Source organism: Paracoccidioides lutzii (genome assembly GCF_000150705.2).
Source record: "Paracoccidioides lutzii Pb01 unplaced genomic scaffold supercont2.29, whole genome shotgun sequence".
NCBI classification, from domain to species: Eukaryota; Fungi; Ascomycota; class Eurotiomycetes; order Onygenales; family Ajellomycetaceae; genus Paracoccidioides; species Paracoccidioides lutzii.
In genome coordinates, this window is record NW_015440975.1 from 236,803 (window position 1) to 255,493 (window position 18,691).

Below are 18,691 nucleotides of genomic sequence, written 5' to 3' on the forward strand. Positions count from 1 at the left end.
ATATATTTTTATTTTATATTTATTTAAATATTATTTTAAATAAAATTTTTATAAATTAAATAAATATTATAGTTTTTAATTATATATATTTTAAATAATAATAATAATAATATAAAAAATTTATAAAAATTATAATTAATTAAATATATTTTTTATACTTTATTAAAAATAAAGTTTTACTTATTTAATTAAAATAAAAGTTATTTTAAAAAATAAAATTTAAAAATATTTATTTATTTTCTTTGTTTTAGATATTCTATTATTTTAAAATAAATTTTATAATTATATATTTTAAGTTATCATTATATATAAAATTTATTTAATAATTAAATTTAATTTTATTTAATAAATATTATAATTATTAATTATATATATTTTAAATAAATAAATAATAATAATAATTTATTTATATAATTATTATATTTTAAAAATAATTATAAAAAATAAAATTTAATTAATTTTTTTAATAATAATAATTTAATTAATATTTAAAGCTATATAAATTCTGAATTTATAAATTTAAAATCTATTTATAAATTTTATTAATAATTATATAATTAGAAAAATTAAATTTTAATTTAAAATAATATTTTATAAATTAATTAATTTAATTTATATTTCTAATCAATAAAATAATAAAAAGTATTAATTGATACGAGGAAATTAATTATTTTTTATATATTATTTATTTAAAAAAATTATTTTTATTTATTTATAAATAATGTTTTTATATTAAATTTTTTATGTAAAAAATATTTTTTATTATTTAATTTAAATTATTATCTATTAATTGATATTATAATTAATTTTATAAAATAAATAAATATAATATATAAAATTAAAAATTTTTAAATATATATATTAATAAAAATATATAAATAATAATAAAAGTTAAAGTTAAATTTATTAGTAATAAAAATTAAAATTTTATATAAAATAATGAAGAAAGTTAAAAATAATATAATAAAAATATAATATTATATAGTATATTATTTTTTAAATAAAAGATCTTTAAATTAAAATATTTTTTAATATAATAATTAATTTTTAATAATGATTTGAATTTTATTTATAATATAATAGTAAAATATAAAATATATTATTTTATTATTTTTAAATATATATTTTTTATAAAAATATTTAAAAAAAATTATTTTTAAAAAATTATATTTTTTAATCTGTTAATTTTTTTATTATTATAAATATATAAATATATAAATATTATAATTTTAAATTTAACTTTTAATATTAATATTTAAATTTCTTTATATATAATTAAATTTTTAAAAAATATTATAGAAAATATTTATATAATTAAAGTATATAAATATATAAAATAAAATTTTTATTTATAAAACTTTAAAAAAGTATTTCTAATAATTAAATTAATAAAATAACTATAAAGTAATATATATAAAAAAATTAATAATTATAATTTTAAATTATATAAAAAATATCTTAAATTTAATAATATAATATTAAAAATTAAATATATTATTTAGTTTATCTTAAATAATATTTAATTAGTATTTTATTTATCATTAATTAAAGCAGCTACATGTTTATGTTACATATAAATTATTACTATTTTTAAATTAAAAATTATATTAATACTAGTTTTAAAATTTACTATTTTATTACATGTCTTTTTATAGAGATTTATATATTATTTTCTTCATTATTTGAAATAAATTTGCAAAATTAAAATTTCTTTATTCTTTAAAATTTATTTTTAAAAGTAAAATTTCTTTGTATAATTAGATTTAAAGATGTACTTAATTTTATACTTATAAACTTATCATAATCACCGATCACATACGTATAAAATAGGATAATATTTAAATTTAAGTGAAGTTATTATGTTGCATTTAAATATAGATAACGTGTAAAACCAGCATTCTTTAAAAAGTTAATAATCTTAAAATATCTATTTCAAAACGGTTAACAGTAAATACGTAGTTATGTTTGGTTTCAGATCCAGACAAAGAGTTTACTTCCTGCTTCATTGTCATTTAGGTTACTTTCTTCTTGTACTTTTGGTAATCTTGTTTGGCTATATAAAGTCCTCTGGAACCCCAGATGAACTGAATGAGATCCTGCATTCCAAGGATAAAAACATATCACAGTATAATCTCTGACATATATAGAAAGCTTCAGAAGCAACAGCACAACCATGCAGCTTTCCTTTCTCTATTTAATCAGTGCCTTTCTCAGCGTCGCTGGCGCGGCATGCACACCCAGACAATCGGTGAGTCTGGTTATTTGGATTTATTCCGCTGATGTTTTTATCCCTTCTTCCTCATGTTCTTCCTGCCCAGCTTTCCCTGCTTCTTCCCAATCTTACCCAGATCCACCAGCGACAAAAATGAAGACATGGATATTGATTGATCTTGTGGTGAATTCACCGTGGGCTTCAGAATCAAACAGAACGGTCTCAGCATCCATAACTTTACCAGCAACATGAAAAGCGATGTCGACGGCTTCTATCATGTCGGCTCCGATGGCATTCTGCGCTCTTTTGATAGAAATGGGATGGTCATTGACTTCAACCGCCTGAACGAGAAACAGCTATTAGCCGTTGGGAAAGAATTACCCCAACAAAGCAACTATCTGAAGGAATTGTCTGCAAATGCGAATAGCACGCAGGTCGATGAGGACGCGATCTGGTCCCCGACGCCATCCATTCCTCCACCATCGCTGAACAAGACAAAACGTGGGTTGGTTAAAAGGAGAGAAGGCCCCCCGCCAACTCCTGGACCAGACCGGTGCAATCAGTTTGGATGTGTAAGTCATATGGAATGCACGGTGGTAAATTGTCGTTTGTGCGTGCATTTTCCTGATGGTGAGCTTGGTATTTGTGCCCCTTAGACGGCCGATCTGGGTATCCTATACCCACACGTCCAGAAATTTCGGGGTTTAATGGGAAGGGGGGAAAGGGGGAGAAGGGGGAAAGGTTTGTGTTGGAAGATTGATATATGTTTGTTGTCAAAATAGCGATAGACTGCTTTGGTTATTCACCCACTTCATGTCCCTCTTTAGTGATGGAAGCTCCGTGAGGCTTTTACCTTGAGCTTCAAGGATCAATCTCTTATATTGCAGAAGTCGCTTTGTGGACTCTCAACTCTTCGACACTCGACTCTGTTCCATAGTTGTATCAATATAGTTGATTAAAGGACCCACAAATTTCAGTTATCGATCTAACTAATTCATGTGACCAAACTAGTCCATATCGGGAAGGGATCTTGGTGTTGAAACAACGGAATCCTCGGTTGGGCGTAACGTGACATAGCGATATAGATTAACCAACGTGAAACTACCAGTGTATGATGATGACTCTCGCGTTCGTATCTTAATGCGGCATCCGGGGAGGCGGAGGCTAGCCTATCTACATCACGTGCAGCAGGCAGAGAGTAAGCGAAGGACGATGGAACAGTGATGCAGGTGGTTGGGGCAAGGCGGCCCAATATGACTCTGCTGCTTGTAACTATTTTGAGTTTTGTTTGGCCTTCGGCCCCCAAGAGCAACCCGTAACCCTATTTAAACCAATCCAGAACTCCGGGTTTCTTAACGGGACGGACAGCAAATCTGGATTTTTTAACCACAGCCAACCGGTCAAGACCGGCTAGCAGATAACTAGCTAGTGCCTCCCCAAAGATGAGGGGAGATTAAACTCTCCTCCCACGCCGCCTCCACCAAGAAACCCCAATATCACGTGATGTAGCTATTCTCATCCGCCGGTGCCCTTGATAGTCTCAGGTCTATTTCTCGCCAGTGATCAGGTGATGCCTATGATTGTTTCTCGTCCTTTTGTCCAGGATGTTATGATAGAACTCCGGAGCACCCCGGCGACCTTTTGCCAGGTAATTTGTAGTCCCTACAATGTCATCCTTGAATAGCCCTAATTAGGCTTAGCGCTTTAAGCTACGGGTGTTTAGGTCCCAACAAGCCGTGGCTTACATAACACCTGGCCGATTCTGTGATCGGTTGAGGCTTCAACTTCACTCAATTTCCATTCAGCCCATTATTTCCAGTAACCAGAGGATATGAAGAGGTAGAAGGACATAGAGAGTCCATTATCCCTTATTTGCTTGGTGAGTGCCTGCAATGTCTTGTTGCTGCATGCAAATTGTAGCTAGGGAGCTCGGCTGGAATGGGCTACGGCTAACCTTCGGACCTCGTAGTTAACTAACCCAGGTTCCGCTTCTGCACCGGAAAATCACTTTACGAAACATCTGATCTTGCTTTGCTCTGTCCTGCGCCCTCTTGCTCCAGGCCCGCAAATACCATCAACCTGATTCTACATTCCTCTTAATCTACTCCTGATACAGACCTTCGGATCCTAAGGTATGCATTGTTACCCAACCCAGCCATACGAGTCTTCCTCTCGCCCTCTCTCAACTCTCCTCCTCTCCATATATACCCCCGAGCTCCACCCCATTGGCCATATTCTCCCGTTACCAGCTAATTCCACAAACCATAAATTAGTAAGATGGAAAAGGCAGTAATAATAACTGACTAATTGTTTTTGATATCGTCAGTTCCTCTCTTTCTCCCATCCCCGTTCCTCGCGACGAAGACGTCCCCTATTCCCTTGGTCAGGGCCCCTTTCAGCGACCCCAGCGTCTCATTGAGCGTTCTCTGCAACTATGGCCACTACCCAAGCCCCCCCCGCGGCGGGCTCATCGAAACCACTCGAGAAAAAACCGGTCAAGTTTAGCAATCTGCTGCGTGAGTGACTTCCATGACATAATAGGAAAATTTGAAGGATGGTCCGCAATGCGAGTGGAGGGAATGTGATTTTTCTAACTTTTTCATGTATCTATTTAGTTGGCGCGGGTTTGAATATGTTCGAGTAAGTTTTCCTCAGATTGCACCGTGGCAGTTTTTCTTGTTGCTAATGAACTTTTAGGGTCACGACGCTGGGACAGGTAATTTCTTCCGATCTATCTTAATTCTCTACGAAGCAGAAACCCAGTTCTAACTTATTCCAGCCGCTGGAAGTGATCAAGACGACCATGGCCGCTAACAGAAACGATTCGTTCGCTGGCGCCATGCGTCGGATTTGGGGTCGTGGCGGAGTATTTGGGTGTTAGTAATCTCTCGATTGTGCTTCTTCTATTTTTTTTTTTTTTAAAAAACCCTTTCCACAATTCAAGAGCTCAACTAACTCCATATAAACAGACTACCAAGGTCTCATTCCCTGGGCCTGGATTGAGGCGTCTACTAAAGGTGCTGTGCTCCTCTTCGTCGCGTCGGAAGCGGAATACTACGCCAAAACCTTCGGCGCCAACGACTTCATCGCTGGCATTAGTGGAGGTATGGCTGGTGGCATCGCCCAGGCCTATGCAACCATGGGTTTCTGCACGTGCATGAAAACCGTCGAAATCACCAAGCATAAGCTGGCTGCCTCGGGCATGAAACCGCCCGGCACCTTCGCGACGTTTATGGACATTTATCGCAAAGAGGGCATTCGAGGGATTAATAAAGGTGTTAATGCTGTTGCGATTCGGCAGACGACGAATTGGGGGTCTCGGTTTGGGCTGTCTCGATTGGCGGAGACGGCTATTCGTCGTGTTACGGGTAAGGAGGAGAGCGAGAAGCTTAGTGGGGCGGAGAAGGTGCTTGCTTCGGGTCTTGGTGGTGGGTTGTCGGCGTGGAATCAGCCAATCGAGGTTATCCGGGTTGAGATGCAGAGTAAGACTGTGGATCCGAATAGGCCTAAGAAATTGACGGTGGGCAAGACGTTGAAGTATATCTATGAAACCAATGGGCTGAAGGGTTTGTATCGTGGCGTTACTCCCCGTATTGGCCTGGGGATCTGGCAGACCATTTGCATGGTTGCGTTGGGTGATATGTATGTTTTTGCCCCCTTTTGTCACTTCTAATTTCCTCTTGTTTGTCCACTTCTCTGGGGATATATGTGCTAACCGTCATTTCTTCCACACAGGGCTAAGGAAACTGTCGAGAAATTGACGGGCGACAAGATCACCGCCAAACACTAGGCACTTCATGGAAATTCATAACTGCCATTAACAGTTGAGAGAAAGGGTTAGAAAGACAAAAGTATTTTTTAGGCGATTTCGTCTTGCATTCTTGCCTTAAGATTTATCTTCTTTCGTATTGGACGTTTTGACATAAGACTATCTGCTCGCTTCTCAGGTCGTACCGTACCCATAGTCTTTTCCATTTGCCCGTCCTTTGGGCTGCGGCGAATACACTACCCTTTTGTGTCCTGTTTATGTCTATTTTGGGTCATTGCACAGTTCCAAATTTTGTTTTTGGTCCCCTAGGACTTCTCTTGTCCTGTAATATGCAGCTGGTGCGTGCCTGCATGACGCTTGAGTTATATATAGTTCCTTTTTCATCCTAAAGATAGAATCGGATTATTATTCTAATAGTTGAATCCAACATTCATTGACAATAGTAACCATGGAAGCCTCCCTTTAGTATGCCCTTTTAAAATGCTTTTTGGCTGAATGATGTTTTCAATATAACGAGCATAGGGTGGGTGGGGAATATAGGACTTCCTGTCTGATCAGCCGTTCTCAAGTCACGCGCCGACCTGTTAGTAGTTGGGTGGGTGGTGGCTACCAACGAATCCGGGCTTTCGTATGTCGTTTCTTTTGTGCTCTAGTCTGGACTTTCTTTTACAATTCTGCTGGCTGCTGGTGATATTGTATACTCCTGCCATTCGTACTTGGACCCATTCAACTGGTTGGTTGCCATTAACGCCCTTTATATTGAAGTTCAATCAGAACTCTTTGACTGTGTATTGTCAAATTTGTTGTTCCCTTAGTCCTTGGAATCTTCGCTGTTTCAGACCTCCGTGACACATTCAGCGGACTTCAGGTGGCCCCACCCTGTGTTGATATTTTCCTGGAAAGAAGAAAACTCATACACATAATTTCACTCTCACAAAACATCAATACCCTGCAAGGTCCGCTCTATGATTTAATCGTTTTCTGAAAATAGTGTTTGTCGATTTAATCCCCTTTTCAGCCAACTGTATTTAATGTCATCAAATGACCTTATTTTCTCATTCTCTCCTCTTCTATTTTGATCCCCGACACCCCTTTTAAGATCCAGTTAATGCCCGGTGGCTGTGTTGCTTCTCAACACCTTTGATAGTCATAGTCATTTCTCCCAATCCAGTTGTGTAATGGGCGCATCATATTGCTTTCGTTTGAAATGACAGGCTTCTGGTGGTTGGAACTTTTCACGTTCATCACAGCGTGTGAATGCCATGGCGGTGGCGTGAGGCAAGTTTATCACGATGTATTCGATCATGCATCATTGATATCTTATTTGCAACGCCATGCGAGCCTGGTATATTAGGCGTTTCCATTTGTTAGGGTCCATCACCATCGTTTTCAGGTTAGGGTTCATGGTCCCAGAGTGCCTGCGATGGCCAGAACTCACCTCCCTGTTCGCGCTGACATAGCCAAAACAACCTGTAGCCTTAAGGGCACCCAGGACTACGCAGTCGAAAGAGAGGGCTGCGAACCAAATTATTTTAAATTGAAGGATGGCTCGAAATTTTTTTTGCGAGAGTGGAGAAAATGGTGTGGATATTAAGCAAAATGAATAAAGCAGATTTTGAGGAATCGAGTCTGATACAAGATGACGCGTTTTGAATAAAACTTCTTCCGAGGTTGAAGGATGCTGAAAGGTCTTTATTTCCAAAAGGAGGAAAAATTTATGGAGTATAGGTTAACTTTCCTTTTGCCATTTCATCGTGCCATGAGTCTCTCGAAGCAGTGGACGGAGATTTATCACCGACTTAGCAGCCGCCCCTAAGTAGGAGGGAGACATTGCAAGGATTGCATTTGCAAGGAAATGGCCTTGTTGTGCCGGTATAAGGAAAACCGACGGAGTTGAGCCGGGCACCTTTCCAACCTAGAGACCTGCACACAAACTCTATCAACGACGGCGATGAGGACGAGAATGCAGAGTTTCATGAAAACCCTAGTATTAGAAAACAAAGTACTGACCCCCCAACAACCGGGAAAAAGTGAACCAAAGGCAATCCCTCGTAACGATTTCAAAGCCAAGCTGCGCATTACCGCAACATTACATTCCCAACATGACAAGAAATCAGACCGCTGGAAACCCTCCTTCTCCACAGGCTGCTAGTTTCAAGGGCCATGCGGACATTGCGGCGCTGCTGCAGCTACTCGGGGCGGACCCTAATGCGCAGGGGTATCAGTTCGGTAGTGTGTTGCAGGCTGCGTCGTTGCAGAATCATGTGGAAATTGTACGGTTGTTGCTGGCTGGTGGGGCGGATGTGCGGTTGAAGGGGGAAGCATGGGACCGAGCTGGCAGCGGCGGAACATATGGGGCTTGGAGGGGTTGTGAGGGTGTTGGTGGAGAGTAGGGCGCGTGCTGCTGATGGTGGCGGTGAAAGCCGGGGGATTAGAATCATGTTGCCGGTGGTGGGCGGGATTTAATATTTATTAATTTGCAGATGTATAACTATGCATGTACCATTTCTTTGGCAGACGTCAAATATAATTTTCGGTAATGGATAATTAATCGTTTGGAGAGAGGGCGAGAGAGCTGGCAGTACGCTTGTTTAGCTAATGTACATACAATAAATACATGTTTTTTATTTTCAAGAATTTCTCCCACGATATGGCATCCTTATGTTGAATTTAAGTATGTACAGTGTAACTTACTCGTGCGTTCTCCAAACCCTGAAATACAACGTTGGTTAATGACTTAAGAAAGGCAAAAGAGTGCCATGTCTATCTTTTTTGCATGAGTTTATTTTCTCCCTCATATTCCCACACTTTTCCCACGAGCTACCATAGATGACGTATGTACTTTTAATCTAACAGGGGGTTTGGTTGTCTGCAATACAATTACAAAAGAATTCTGGGCGGGAGATGTGATGCCAACTTGGAACTTACAAACAAGGAAAGGGAATGCAGATAACAAAAGACAGGAAGAATGTAATTGAGGCTGGGAGGCTCATCCAAAATTTTGCCTCATGCCTTCCATTTTTATATTTTCCATATTAGCAATGAGACCATTGGAGCTTCAAGAATTGTTGAAGAGGGAAGAAAGTGGGTGTGGTAGATTTGGGGTTCTCTAATGTAACAGGGAGGAATAGTGTGAATGGTAACGCCAATGGCACCATATTTAAACGGTCAAGCCGATTTCTGCGGCGAAGGGGAGGACGTGCAGATCGCCAACAGCGGAGATGGATGCCTTGCCGGAAAGGAGGGATTTGGCGGCCTATTGGGGGTTTATCAGCACAATATCTAAAATAGAACAGAAACAGAAAATATGGCATTTGGGTTGGGGGTTATTACGTACCGCCTTAACCTGTTGTTCAGCGACTTTCTCGATACCCTGGCCAATATCAGATATCTGGAGTGGCTTGCCACCGTGGACTAGTCTGGATCCGGTGAACTCAAGGAAAGATGTGGCATGATCTGCAGCCTCCAATGAGCGAAATTTGGCGAGGGCAGAAGCCTTCTTGATATCCTCACTGCTGACATTGCCTGCCGCAACCTTCTCAATCGTCTCGACAATGCTCTTGCTGGCAGCCGCAACACTCTGCGCCTTGCCAGAGACGGTGATATGGAGAAGGCCGGCGTCAGAGTAAGTAGCGTTGTTGGTTGACACGGTTACGTCAGAGTATGCCTCAGTGGCCTTGGCAAGGAGAGAGGTTCCACGAGACCATTTGATGGTGGACTGGCCTCCGAGGAGGGCAGCAAGGATCGCAAATTCTGGTTTGTAGTTGGCGCTGCCTATGGTACTGGAACCGGAGAAGGCAATTGCGATGGCATTGCCAACCTGGCTTGCAATTCTTTCCTCGCCTCCAAAGTACTTGGATGGCTCACTAGCCTTCGGGCTGAATGGTCCGGAGCTTGAGGTAGTAGGAATATCACGGCAGAGTTGGCCAACCCACTTGGACAAATCTGTAGTATTGGGGCCGCTTGAGACGATTGCAATGGATGGTTTTGAGTATGCTCCCTGAGCGAACGCTGCGATTCCTTCTGTTTCAACATACTTTCTGAAAGGTGATGGGGCACAAGGGATCAAATTCTCTCCAAGACCGCGGTGGAAAGCAACATTATGTGCGGAATCCAGCGCCTGGGCAGTTGGGTTTGCTGCAAGGCCCTTCTGGGAGTACTTAACGAGATCCAAGACAAGCTCATCAAGTTCATGTTCTGATAGTAAGAAAATTTATAGTCAGACTATATAGTTTGAAAAAAGGATTTTCGGGTATTGTTTTGCTGAGGAGCATTACTGACGGGAGTATTTGGTTCCTGATATTACCTCCACAAGGAGCTCTGCATAATAAGGGAGGTCATTGTTGAGGAATTTGGCGGTAAGGACGAGGTTTTCTCTCGAGTGAGATGCCGACAACTCCCCACCAAGCAACTCTGACTCGCGGGTGATCCGCAGCGCTGAGCGCTTGATAGTAGACTACCCAATTGCAGAATATCATCAGTCCCCAATCACATGCATGTGGATGGCCAATTGAGCCCATAAACAAAGCAAATCGTCCGCAATTGACTTACTTTAAAAGCAAACTTCTCCAAAAGATCAGAGTAACCCGGGAAGGGCTGGTACCGCGAACCAGCCTTTGCAACGAGGGATAGAGTGGTGGTACGTCCAGCAACCTCTCTATTAGCAAATTTCACACCAGCAGCCTCGCCAACCTCATATTCGAAGCCCTTATTAGCGGCCGCTGCCATTCCGCGGCGGGGGCTTGACTGGGCAATACATTGTTTTCGGAGACACCGTGGCGCATTCCGGCCGAAAGCAGACCGGGAAAGCATGATCGCACGTACTAGAGGAGTAGTCAATTGAAAGCAATTAGAGGTGGAGGCAAGGATGCAACGGCGTCTCGGGGTGGTTCTGAAGCCGTCGTGGAGATCTCGACGTTATATCAAGATGTCACCGTATGTCAATTTCGGGGAAGATGTAGAATTGGCGTCTGTAGCCTTTCCCGAAACGGAACTTGAGCGAGTCCGCATTTCTGAGCGGTATGATTGGCTGGATTGACGAAAGCTTGGCATCCCGGCTGCCGTATTTGTCCGGGATCATGTGACACTGGCGTTGTCGGGAACAGATGAGTCAGCAGCCCGATGGGCAATATTTTTCAGGCGGGCGGTTGATGAATGACAAGTCATCGATGCATTAATGTAGAGAGGAGGGAGGAGAGACACATATATCTAATTGTCTATACAACACAGGAAGCGTAAGCAGGGACTATTTGATACACGCTAAGGTATCTCATATTGTCTCTTGTCTACACACTCATGAATGCCCAACGGTGACATTGGGGTTCTCTTCTAGAGGAGCCCGCTCTTTCTCTCTAGAAGAATAACAGAGGAACATCATGTCTCAAGTGAGTTCCTGTCCCTCTATTTCAGTGTGCCTTGCTTTGCTGATATATGCTTGTATGCTGATGTGAGGGTCCTAGTATGCGGCAGAGCTATGCAAACTGCTAATCACAGACAATTTCGGGGAGCTCTATTCCGTAAGGCTTTCTCTACTCACCCACATAATGCGGAACTCTGACCTTTTTGTTTCTTTTAATAATCTAGTTAATATTTTCCTACCTGCTCTACCACGGCCGCCAACCTTTGTACAGAATAGTCCAGCATACTCATCTATCCCCTCTCCAAGTTAGACATGGTCTGGCTGTTCTAATCCAACAGCATCTAATATACCATTGCACTTCCCTGGACGACGGGATTACATACTATGAAGCTAGCTGGAGGACTGCGTACAATCTCGTACGGTCGGGAAAGGTCATACAATTGGTCGAAGAAAGACTGGGGGAGTATGCTGCCAAGGTGATGTCCACCATCATCTATCTTGGTCATGTGAAGATTAGCTATTTAGAGGCGCTACCAGAGCTACAACCTCAAGCTCAGCGGAAAGCAGAAGATGATACAGGCGGAAATGGACCCAATGACGCACAGGAGGGCGAAGATGACGCTGTAGATCCAGAGGGAGTAGAGCTGAAAATAGAAGATGGCGAACAAGTTGAGGTAGGAGGGCTGGAAAACGGCATTAATGGCAATCACGACGAGCATGAAGTCTCGCAACTTCACCCCACTTTGCGATTGCTTGCTACTTATGGATATATTATGAAGGTACGGGATGCCCATTTCCAAAGTCCGTCAGATCTTGTCGAGGATGCCGAAAGGGCCATTGGCGCACGGTCGGATGTACGTGGTTTGAAGGGGAAGAGGCTCCAGGAAGCGATTGAGACCGGAGTGCAGGTGTACATTCAAGAGAAAACAGATGGAACGATATCTCAAGGGCCAGTTGGAAGGGGTTTACCCAGGGGCACTAAACGACGCGCCGGAAGGTGGACAACACACTCTTCAAACAAAAGAGTGAAGAGTGAACATGCGGCAGAAGATGAGGCCGATGGGCGCTATGATGACATCAGCGATGATGACTATGTGGATGACAATGCTACACCGATGGATGTGAGTGATCTTTTCCAGTTACATGTGCTATGCCATGTGGTGCTGACTTTCTATAGTGTAATATGATTGTTCGTGTCAATTTTCAGAAATTCGAGGTCGCATTACGAAACAGACGTTTTGTTAGATTGGCTGCACATCATACCTCCGCGGTGACCTCTCAAGTCTACGAAGCGCTACTTGATCGCATTGAACTTAAAACTCCTGTATGCCGAAAGCAGCTAGAGCGCGCTCCCGAGGGGGAGGAAGGCGAGCAATATTCCGTCGCTATCCCGCTACATACCATCCTAGACGACCTTGACCCCTGCCTGGAGCTCTCGGGTTCCATGGCTAAAACAGATCCAAAGAGCCCACTTTCAAATGGACACATAGGCCTCAATGGAGACTACGACAATGACAACGGGGGAGGTACCCGAAAGAGTAACAAAAACCGAATATATGAACTCGAGCAACACCTGTCTCTCCTGGCCCAGGAACCACATATTTTCTCCACACGCAGCATGCAATCGGGCATGATAACCTGGGCTGTGGAATTCAGACATCTCGCCTGCCGACTCCGCCATCTTGAACTCGAGCGCATTATCGAATCGCGCTTCGGGACCATTGCAGTGCGTGTTGTCCGCGTACTCGCTGCAAAGGGAAAACTGGATGAGAAACGCCTTCAGGAAATCAGCCTGATGGCGTCTAAGGAACTACGCCAGGTGCTTGCGCGTATGGAAGCGGCTGGCTTCGTTGACCTGCAGGAAGTACCACGCGACACACAGCGCCAGCCGTCTCGGACTATGTATCTTTGGTTCTTCGATCCGGACCGCGTGGGCACTATGGTCCTAGAGGATACGTATAAGTCCATGTCGCGCTGCCTGCAGCGCATGGCTGTTGAGAGGAATAAGTTGAAGTTCTTTTTGGAAAAAACAGAGCGCACGGATGTTAAGGGGAATGAAGAGAAGTATTTGTCTGCTGCGGAGCTCAAGATGTTGAAAGAGTGGCGCGATAAGGAGGCTCTGCTACTTGGGGAGGTTGGAAGGTTAGATGACATAGTTGCTGTTTTGAGAGATTATTGAATTCGCTTTTCTTTTCTTTCTTATTCGATTTTTCGATTTTTCGTTTGGTGAGCGCCTTTTTCAAATTTCTCGTCACATTTTAGACATTATAACTCCCATCTTCCACACTCTGTTTATGATTTTTATTTTGTTTGCCTTGGGACACAAATGACAGAGTAATACCGCGGTTGGCCAATGAATATCTAAATTTTCTGCATTCATCTACAGATATCCACACGGCCGATTTCCGCTTTCACAAGCTACCCAATTTTGGGAAGTTCGAGCTTCCATGCTTACTGACACTCTGATGCCAATTGGAGTAACCTATGATCAGATACTTGTTTTGCAGATGAATGACCTGCAAAAGTGATGTTGAGTTGGGATTCCTCTGTGAATGACTTATAAGTCTATATGACAGCGATTAGGTTAAGTTTATACCTCCCGTGAATTCCACAAGACTAATTGCAACATCTCCCCGTCCCATAACCCTACATGGCCATAGAATGGGAGAAGGAGAAGACGCTCACTAGCCATCATCCAAGACTTGTCTAATGGAAACAGCTCCTTTTCAGATGTCTAAGTCCCCGCACTCTTGCAGCTTTCCTAGTGTCAAGGCTTCGTTAATATCACCAATCAAATACATTATTGTGTGTGGGGGGTGTCGGGACGCCAAATCTGGATTTGGAAATTGAATATGGATGTTTTCGCATGAGTGTCCTCTAGTTGAAAAAGTCACACAGCTGAGATCAAGGCCAGAGTGTAATTATGTTATAAGCAGTCTTGAAAGGCCTCACTGCAACCTTGGAACCCCTAGGTCAAGCCAGCTGAAAGCGATGTCAGTTTATCTGTCCAGCTTTAGTTTAGAACTCTTCCTCCACGGAGCGACCACCTAAACTGCACATCCTAATAGAACCCACATTCCTAGGTCTTACTCGTTTGTGCATTTATGCTTCTGGGTGGGCTTCCTCGCCACATCTTGGTTTGGGGCGATTAACCTTGCAGCGATGACAGCCGGTCAATGCTGGCTTAATTGAATGGTCGGAAGAAACATAATCCCATATGGGTCTCAACCTCTTTGGTAATAACAGCCAGGGGATTTTTCATTCCTATTCTCTTGTCCATGTCTTGTTTCAATTAGAGAACCTCGTTTGGCCCCAGAGATGATTTCCCTTGGGGAAACATGACGGATAGTTCCTCGCCGCCCTTGGCACCCCTTGACAACTCCCCAAATATACAAACAGCTTGATCAATAATCGCAACTGGACACACAATATCGTTCTCGCCTCCTCCCAAAATGGCCAAAATGGCCTCTATGTCCTCTCATCAGCGACAGTCACAACCATGTAAACGCTCTCCAGCTTCCCTGGAATCAAATTTGGCTTGATGGTTGGCATCGGCGCCGTCATTCCGAGTCGAAAAAATGACATTCAGCTCGGGGATATTGTTGTTAGGACCCGCAGCAGCGAAAACCCTAGTGTTAGGCAATACTATTTCGGGAAAGCTACTGTTCCTCTTTCAAACGAGTGGCTATCTGAACCGTCCTCTCCGTGTCCTCCTCAGCGCTGTAAGCCTGCTCATAAGGGAATATGATCTGGGTGGTAGCAAGATACCAAAGACCTACAAGAGGTTTATCGGAAGAGACCAAAGGATGGCTCAAGCGGGATGAGAGCCCGGTTACGTCCATCAAGGTGCAAAGTACGATTGACTTTTTAAAGTGGATTATAAGCATATACAAGACCAAGAGAACTTTGACAACTATAGCGAAGGAAATGAGGAGATACGTCTAGAACGGTCCGACGAAGAGCCATGCGTTCACTCCGGCGGCATTGTTTCTGGGAACTTTGTAATAAGGAATGCAGTAATGCGCGATTTGCTGGCGCAGAGCTGTCTTTGCTTTGAAATGAAAACTGCCGGCTTGATGAATTATTCTCCTTGTCTTGTCATCTGGGGAATCTGGGACTTCTGTGGTATGCACAAAAATGACCGTTGGCAAAAATATGCTGCTGCTGCCGCAGCGGCGGCATATGCCAAAGGGCTACTGGGTGTTATGGACGCGGACATTAGTGAGGTTAAGAAGGAGAAGAGGGCGCGCGAGATATTAGATTACCGTGAGCAAGTAATTCTTTCTTCTCTTTTGAAGTTTCAGATTTTATTGTTCAGTTCTGTCTCGGGCGCTATATCACAAACCGGATGTTATTAGGGATAATACATACCTACATGTATTCATGTCGGGTATTTTCATAAGTGGTGTTTTGACCAAATATTAGTTGTCACTATATCTTTTCTTTTACTAATTCAGAATGGCAGTGCAAGAACTGGCAACCAAAACAAACGTAATTGAAATACATACCAAATCCTTGGTCAACGATAGAATGCATGAGAAGCTCCTCAAATGGCTGTCTTCCCTCAACTCATCCTGGCACCCTGAGTGCCAAAAGAAGCGGGTTGACGGTACCAGCACGTAACTAGCTACTTAAGGATCTTAAATATCTCGACCGGTCGTTCGAGACAGCGACCTGCCGAACACTATGCTACTATGGAGATCCAGGCAGGGAAACGGTTCCCTCGTAGGTAAAAAGCCGACATTTTCTCTCAGTAAACAAGTTGTACAAATTGACTCTCCCGAATAGATCCTTTGTCATCGATCGGCTACGGGAACAATCTGCCCTTGACAACAGGCGTTCCGTACTTATACTGCGATTAGAGGGAACAAGAGACGTAGACGCCGGAAAACATCCTTGGTGCTCTGCTGAAACAGTTGCTTCAATGTCTTCCCGAAGTACCCGAAGATGTTTTGAGAGAATGGCAAGCTTCTTCAACAATTGTAAAGGTTGCTAACTACGGGAACGACTAACTTAATAGTTAACTAGTTATACGGTGGAAATAGGTCACGTGACGGAAGGTCTGACATGTTTTGGGGCCTTTGGGAAAACTGGAATGAGAAGCTCTAGACGCAATTGATGAACTGACAGACATGCGCAGGCTTTTTGTAATGCTTGCCAAGAAAAAGGCTCTGTCTCCGTGCGGATATTCGTGACTAGCCGTCCCCATGCCCTTGAGACAGTCCACATTTATTTTGGAGAGACACCTACCATTCCGATTGTCGCCCGTGAGAGTGATATTCGGCTGTTTATAGAACATGAGATTGGCGGGCCTAATGATTATGATCATGATACTATGGATGAAAAAACTCAAATGCAATATCTTTAAGAGAGCTATTGACTCTGCTCAGGGAATGCAGGCTCATATTTATGTCCATTGGCCATCATTAAATTTCATGCTAATATCGAATTAGATTTCTATTGCCTGCATTAAAAATGCGGACTATCCTAGAGGACCAAACTGTCCTCGATTGTGAAGAATCACTGAAACCGTTGCCATCAAACCTTGATGACGCATTTGCAGGAACAATGGAAAGGATTGAGAGGCAAACAGATTCACAGTTTAAACTGGAAGCAAGGGCAATTGCCTTAGTCCATTTGGAAGAGTGAACACTCAAAATTAGCGAACTCTTGTGGAGAGTCTTGATTAGGCACGGACAGAATCCTTCAACGCGGGTGGCTTTTTCGAAAAGCACATTGCTGAATTGCTGTCATGGCTTCATTGTAGTTGATCAGGAGACATCTAATGCCCGCTTGGTCCATTTCTCCAAAGAGTATCTCCAGCCATTAGGCCCTGTACTTGGGCAACCTAAACAGCATTGGGACAGCCGCATCGCCCGTACCTGTTTTTGTTTTCTACATTTCAAGTCTGTGACGACCGCGGAAGCACCAGAGATGTACAGAGAGCTTTGCGAGAAAACGAAGGATAATTAAATTCCGACTGATCTTATGCTACTGGACTATGCCTCCACCAAATGGGCCCACCACTTTCGAAGGAGCGAAGATCTGCTAGACGCGCCTTGGAGCTTGCTAAATCCTATTTGTATTCGAATGGTGGTCGTTTGCAGCATGATTCTTTGAGCGTGCGTCTTCTGTGTAGAGCGATGTGCGAATTTTGGCAAAAAGGAGTCTATGTGATAGCTTATCGTCTTTACATATTATGGCCTGTCATGGGATTTCACAACTTATGTTCTAACCTGTTTTGGCCGTTCATGACATTGATTCCAGCGACTCTGGTCATCAGACGCCGCTACCATGGGCAGCCGCGAGTGGACAAGGCGTCTTTGTAAGGATGCTGATTGAGAGGGGTGCTTCAGTGGACTCAAGGGATTGGAAAGGGCAAACAACATTATTTCTGGCAGCACGGAACGGACAAGTGGGAGTAGCAAAGTTCTCTGATTGCGAAGGGAGTCCTTGTGGATTCAACGAGCAACATGGTTTCAACAACACTTAGGATCGCCTGACTATCAGGCCATAAGCCTGTGGTGCGGCTGTTTCTGGAGAAGGGTGCTGTGGCCAACAGGGAGTACTGGTTTTCGCTCTACACAGCTGTCTCAGAGGGGCATGAGGGATACTGAGGCACTTCATTGAAAAAGGTGCACCATTGGATTGGGTGAGCGAAAGAGGCTATCCGTTGCTACAATTCGCTGCGAACGGCGGACATGAGAGCGTGGTCAGACTCTTAATAAAAATGACCTTGCAGTGGACCCAGGGAATGGGAATAATCGGACCCCATTTTCATGGGTTGCGATGTCTGGGTGCTTTCCGTTGTGAAGCTACTGATGAGGATGCAGCTGAGGTGGACTCAAGAGATGTGGTCGGAAGAACACCACTGAAGTTGGGAAGTTATTGATTGATCAGGGTGCTTCAGTAAAAGCAGTGAATTTGTATAGCCGAACACCACTAGCATATGAGCACAGGGGGTTGGTGCGTTTGTTAATCAAGAAAAGCAGTTTTGCGTTGAAGACCCAGGATAGAACCACTGGTCGAATGGCATTATCATTTGCTGAAGAGATGGAACAGAATGAGGAAGTGAATTGGTTGGAAACTGTTATGAGTTGATTCTTTAATTCAGTCAATCCCCCCTCGAACAATGAATTCTCTGTGAGATTATTAGAAATTTAAGGTGACAAGTCATTAGAGAATTTAGCACTCAATCGAGAAGATGATATTGAATTTTTCAATCGAAATAAGTCAGGGAAACATGGCATCCGGGAACTGGGACTGGACATTCTCCATAACTTCCTCAAAGGAAAGCGAAACTTGGCAACGAAATGAGATTTGGGGCTCGCAGTTGTCGAAATAACAAATC

General features: G+C 42.5%; 6 protein-coding genes across 6 annotated transcripts; 5 read left to right on the forward strand and 1 right to left on the reverse strand.

Annotated features, from left to right (window-relative positions):
* Nucleotides 1-2,460: 2,460 nt before the first annotated feature.
* On the forward strand, nucleotides 2,461-3,289 carry PAAG_08085 (hypothetical protein; the record flags this gene model as incomplete). The annotated part of the gene is made up of 2 exons (XM_002789972.1): nucleotides 2,461-2,784; nucleotides 3,224-3,289. The coding sequence occupies 2 exons, from the start codon at nucleotides 2,461-2,463 to the stop codon at nucleotides 3,287-3,289; spliced, it is 390 nt and encodes a 129-aa protein (XP_002790018.1).
* Nucleotides 3,290-4,646: 1,357 nt separating this feature from the next.
* PAAG_08086 (mitochondrial DNA replication protein YHM2) lies at nucleotides 4,647-6,002 on the forward strand (the record flags this gene model as incomplete). The annotated part of the gene is made up of 6 exons (XM_002789973.2): nucleotides 4,647-4,728; nucleotides 4,828-4,852; nucleotides 4,910-4,928; nucleotides 4,992-5,088; nucleotides 5,182-5,854; nucleotides 5,948-6,002. The coding sequence occupies 6 exons, from the start codon at nucleotides 4,647-4,649 to the stop codon at nucleotides 6,000-6,002; spliced, it is 951 nt and encodes a 316-aa protein (XP_002790019.1).
* Nucleotides 6,003-7,944: 1,942 nt separating this feature from the next.
* On the forward strand, nucleotides 7,945-8,374 carry PAAG_08087 (hypothetical protein; the record flags this gene model as incomplete). Its single annotated transcript, XM_015846421.1, has 2 exons — nucleotides 7,945-7,951; nucleotides 8,013-8,374. The coding sequence occupies 2 exons, from the start codon at nucleotides 7,945-7,947 to the stop codon at nucleotides 8,372-8,374; spliced, it is 369 nt and encodes a 122-aa protein (XP_015700856.1).
* A 767-nt stretch (nucleotides 8,375-9,141) lies between these two features.
* Nucleotides 9,142-10,793, reverse strand: PAAG_08088 (cytochrome b-c1 complex subunit 2; the record flags this gene model as incomplete). Its single annotated transcript, XM_002789975.2, has 4 exons — nucleotides 9,142-9,237; nucleotides 9,319-10,178; nucleotides 10,263-10,437; nucleotides 10,533-10,793. 4 exons carry the CDS (start codon nucleotides 10,791-10,793, stop codon nucleotides 9,142-9,144), a joined length of 1,392 nt encoding a protein of 463 aa, XP_002790021.1.
* Nucleotides 10,794-11,356: 563 nt separating this feature from the next.
* PAAG_08089 (hypothetical protein) lies at nucleotides 11,357-13,868 on the forward strand (the record flags this gene model as incomplete). The annotated part of the gene is made up of 5 exons (XM_015846422.1): nucleotides 11,357-11,365; nucleotides 11,441-11,497; nucleotides 11,565-12,461; nucleotides 12,518-13,482; nucleotides 13,727-13,868. The coding sequence occupies 5 exons, from the start codon at nucleotides 11,357-11,359 to the stop codon at nucleotides 13,866-13,868; spliced, it is 2,070 nt and encodes a 689-aa protein (XP_015700857.1).
* Nucleotides 13,869-14,881: 1,013 nt separating this feature from the next.
* Nucleotides 14,882-15,963, forward strand: PAAG_08090 (hypothetical protein; the record flags this gene model as incomplete). Its single annotated transcript, XM_002789977.2, has 4 exons — nucleotides 14,882-15,062; nucleotides 15,101-15,193; nucleotides 15,235-15,606; nucleotides 15,806-15,963. The coding sequence occupies 4 exons, from the start codon at nucleotides 14,882-14,884 to the stop codon at nucleotides 15,961-15,963; spliced, it is 804 nt and encodes a 267-aa protein (XP_002790023.2).
* Nucleotides 15,964-18,691: the final 2,728 nt, after the last annotated feature.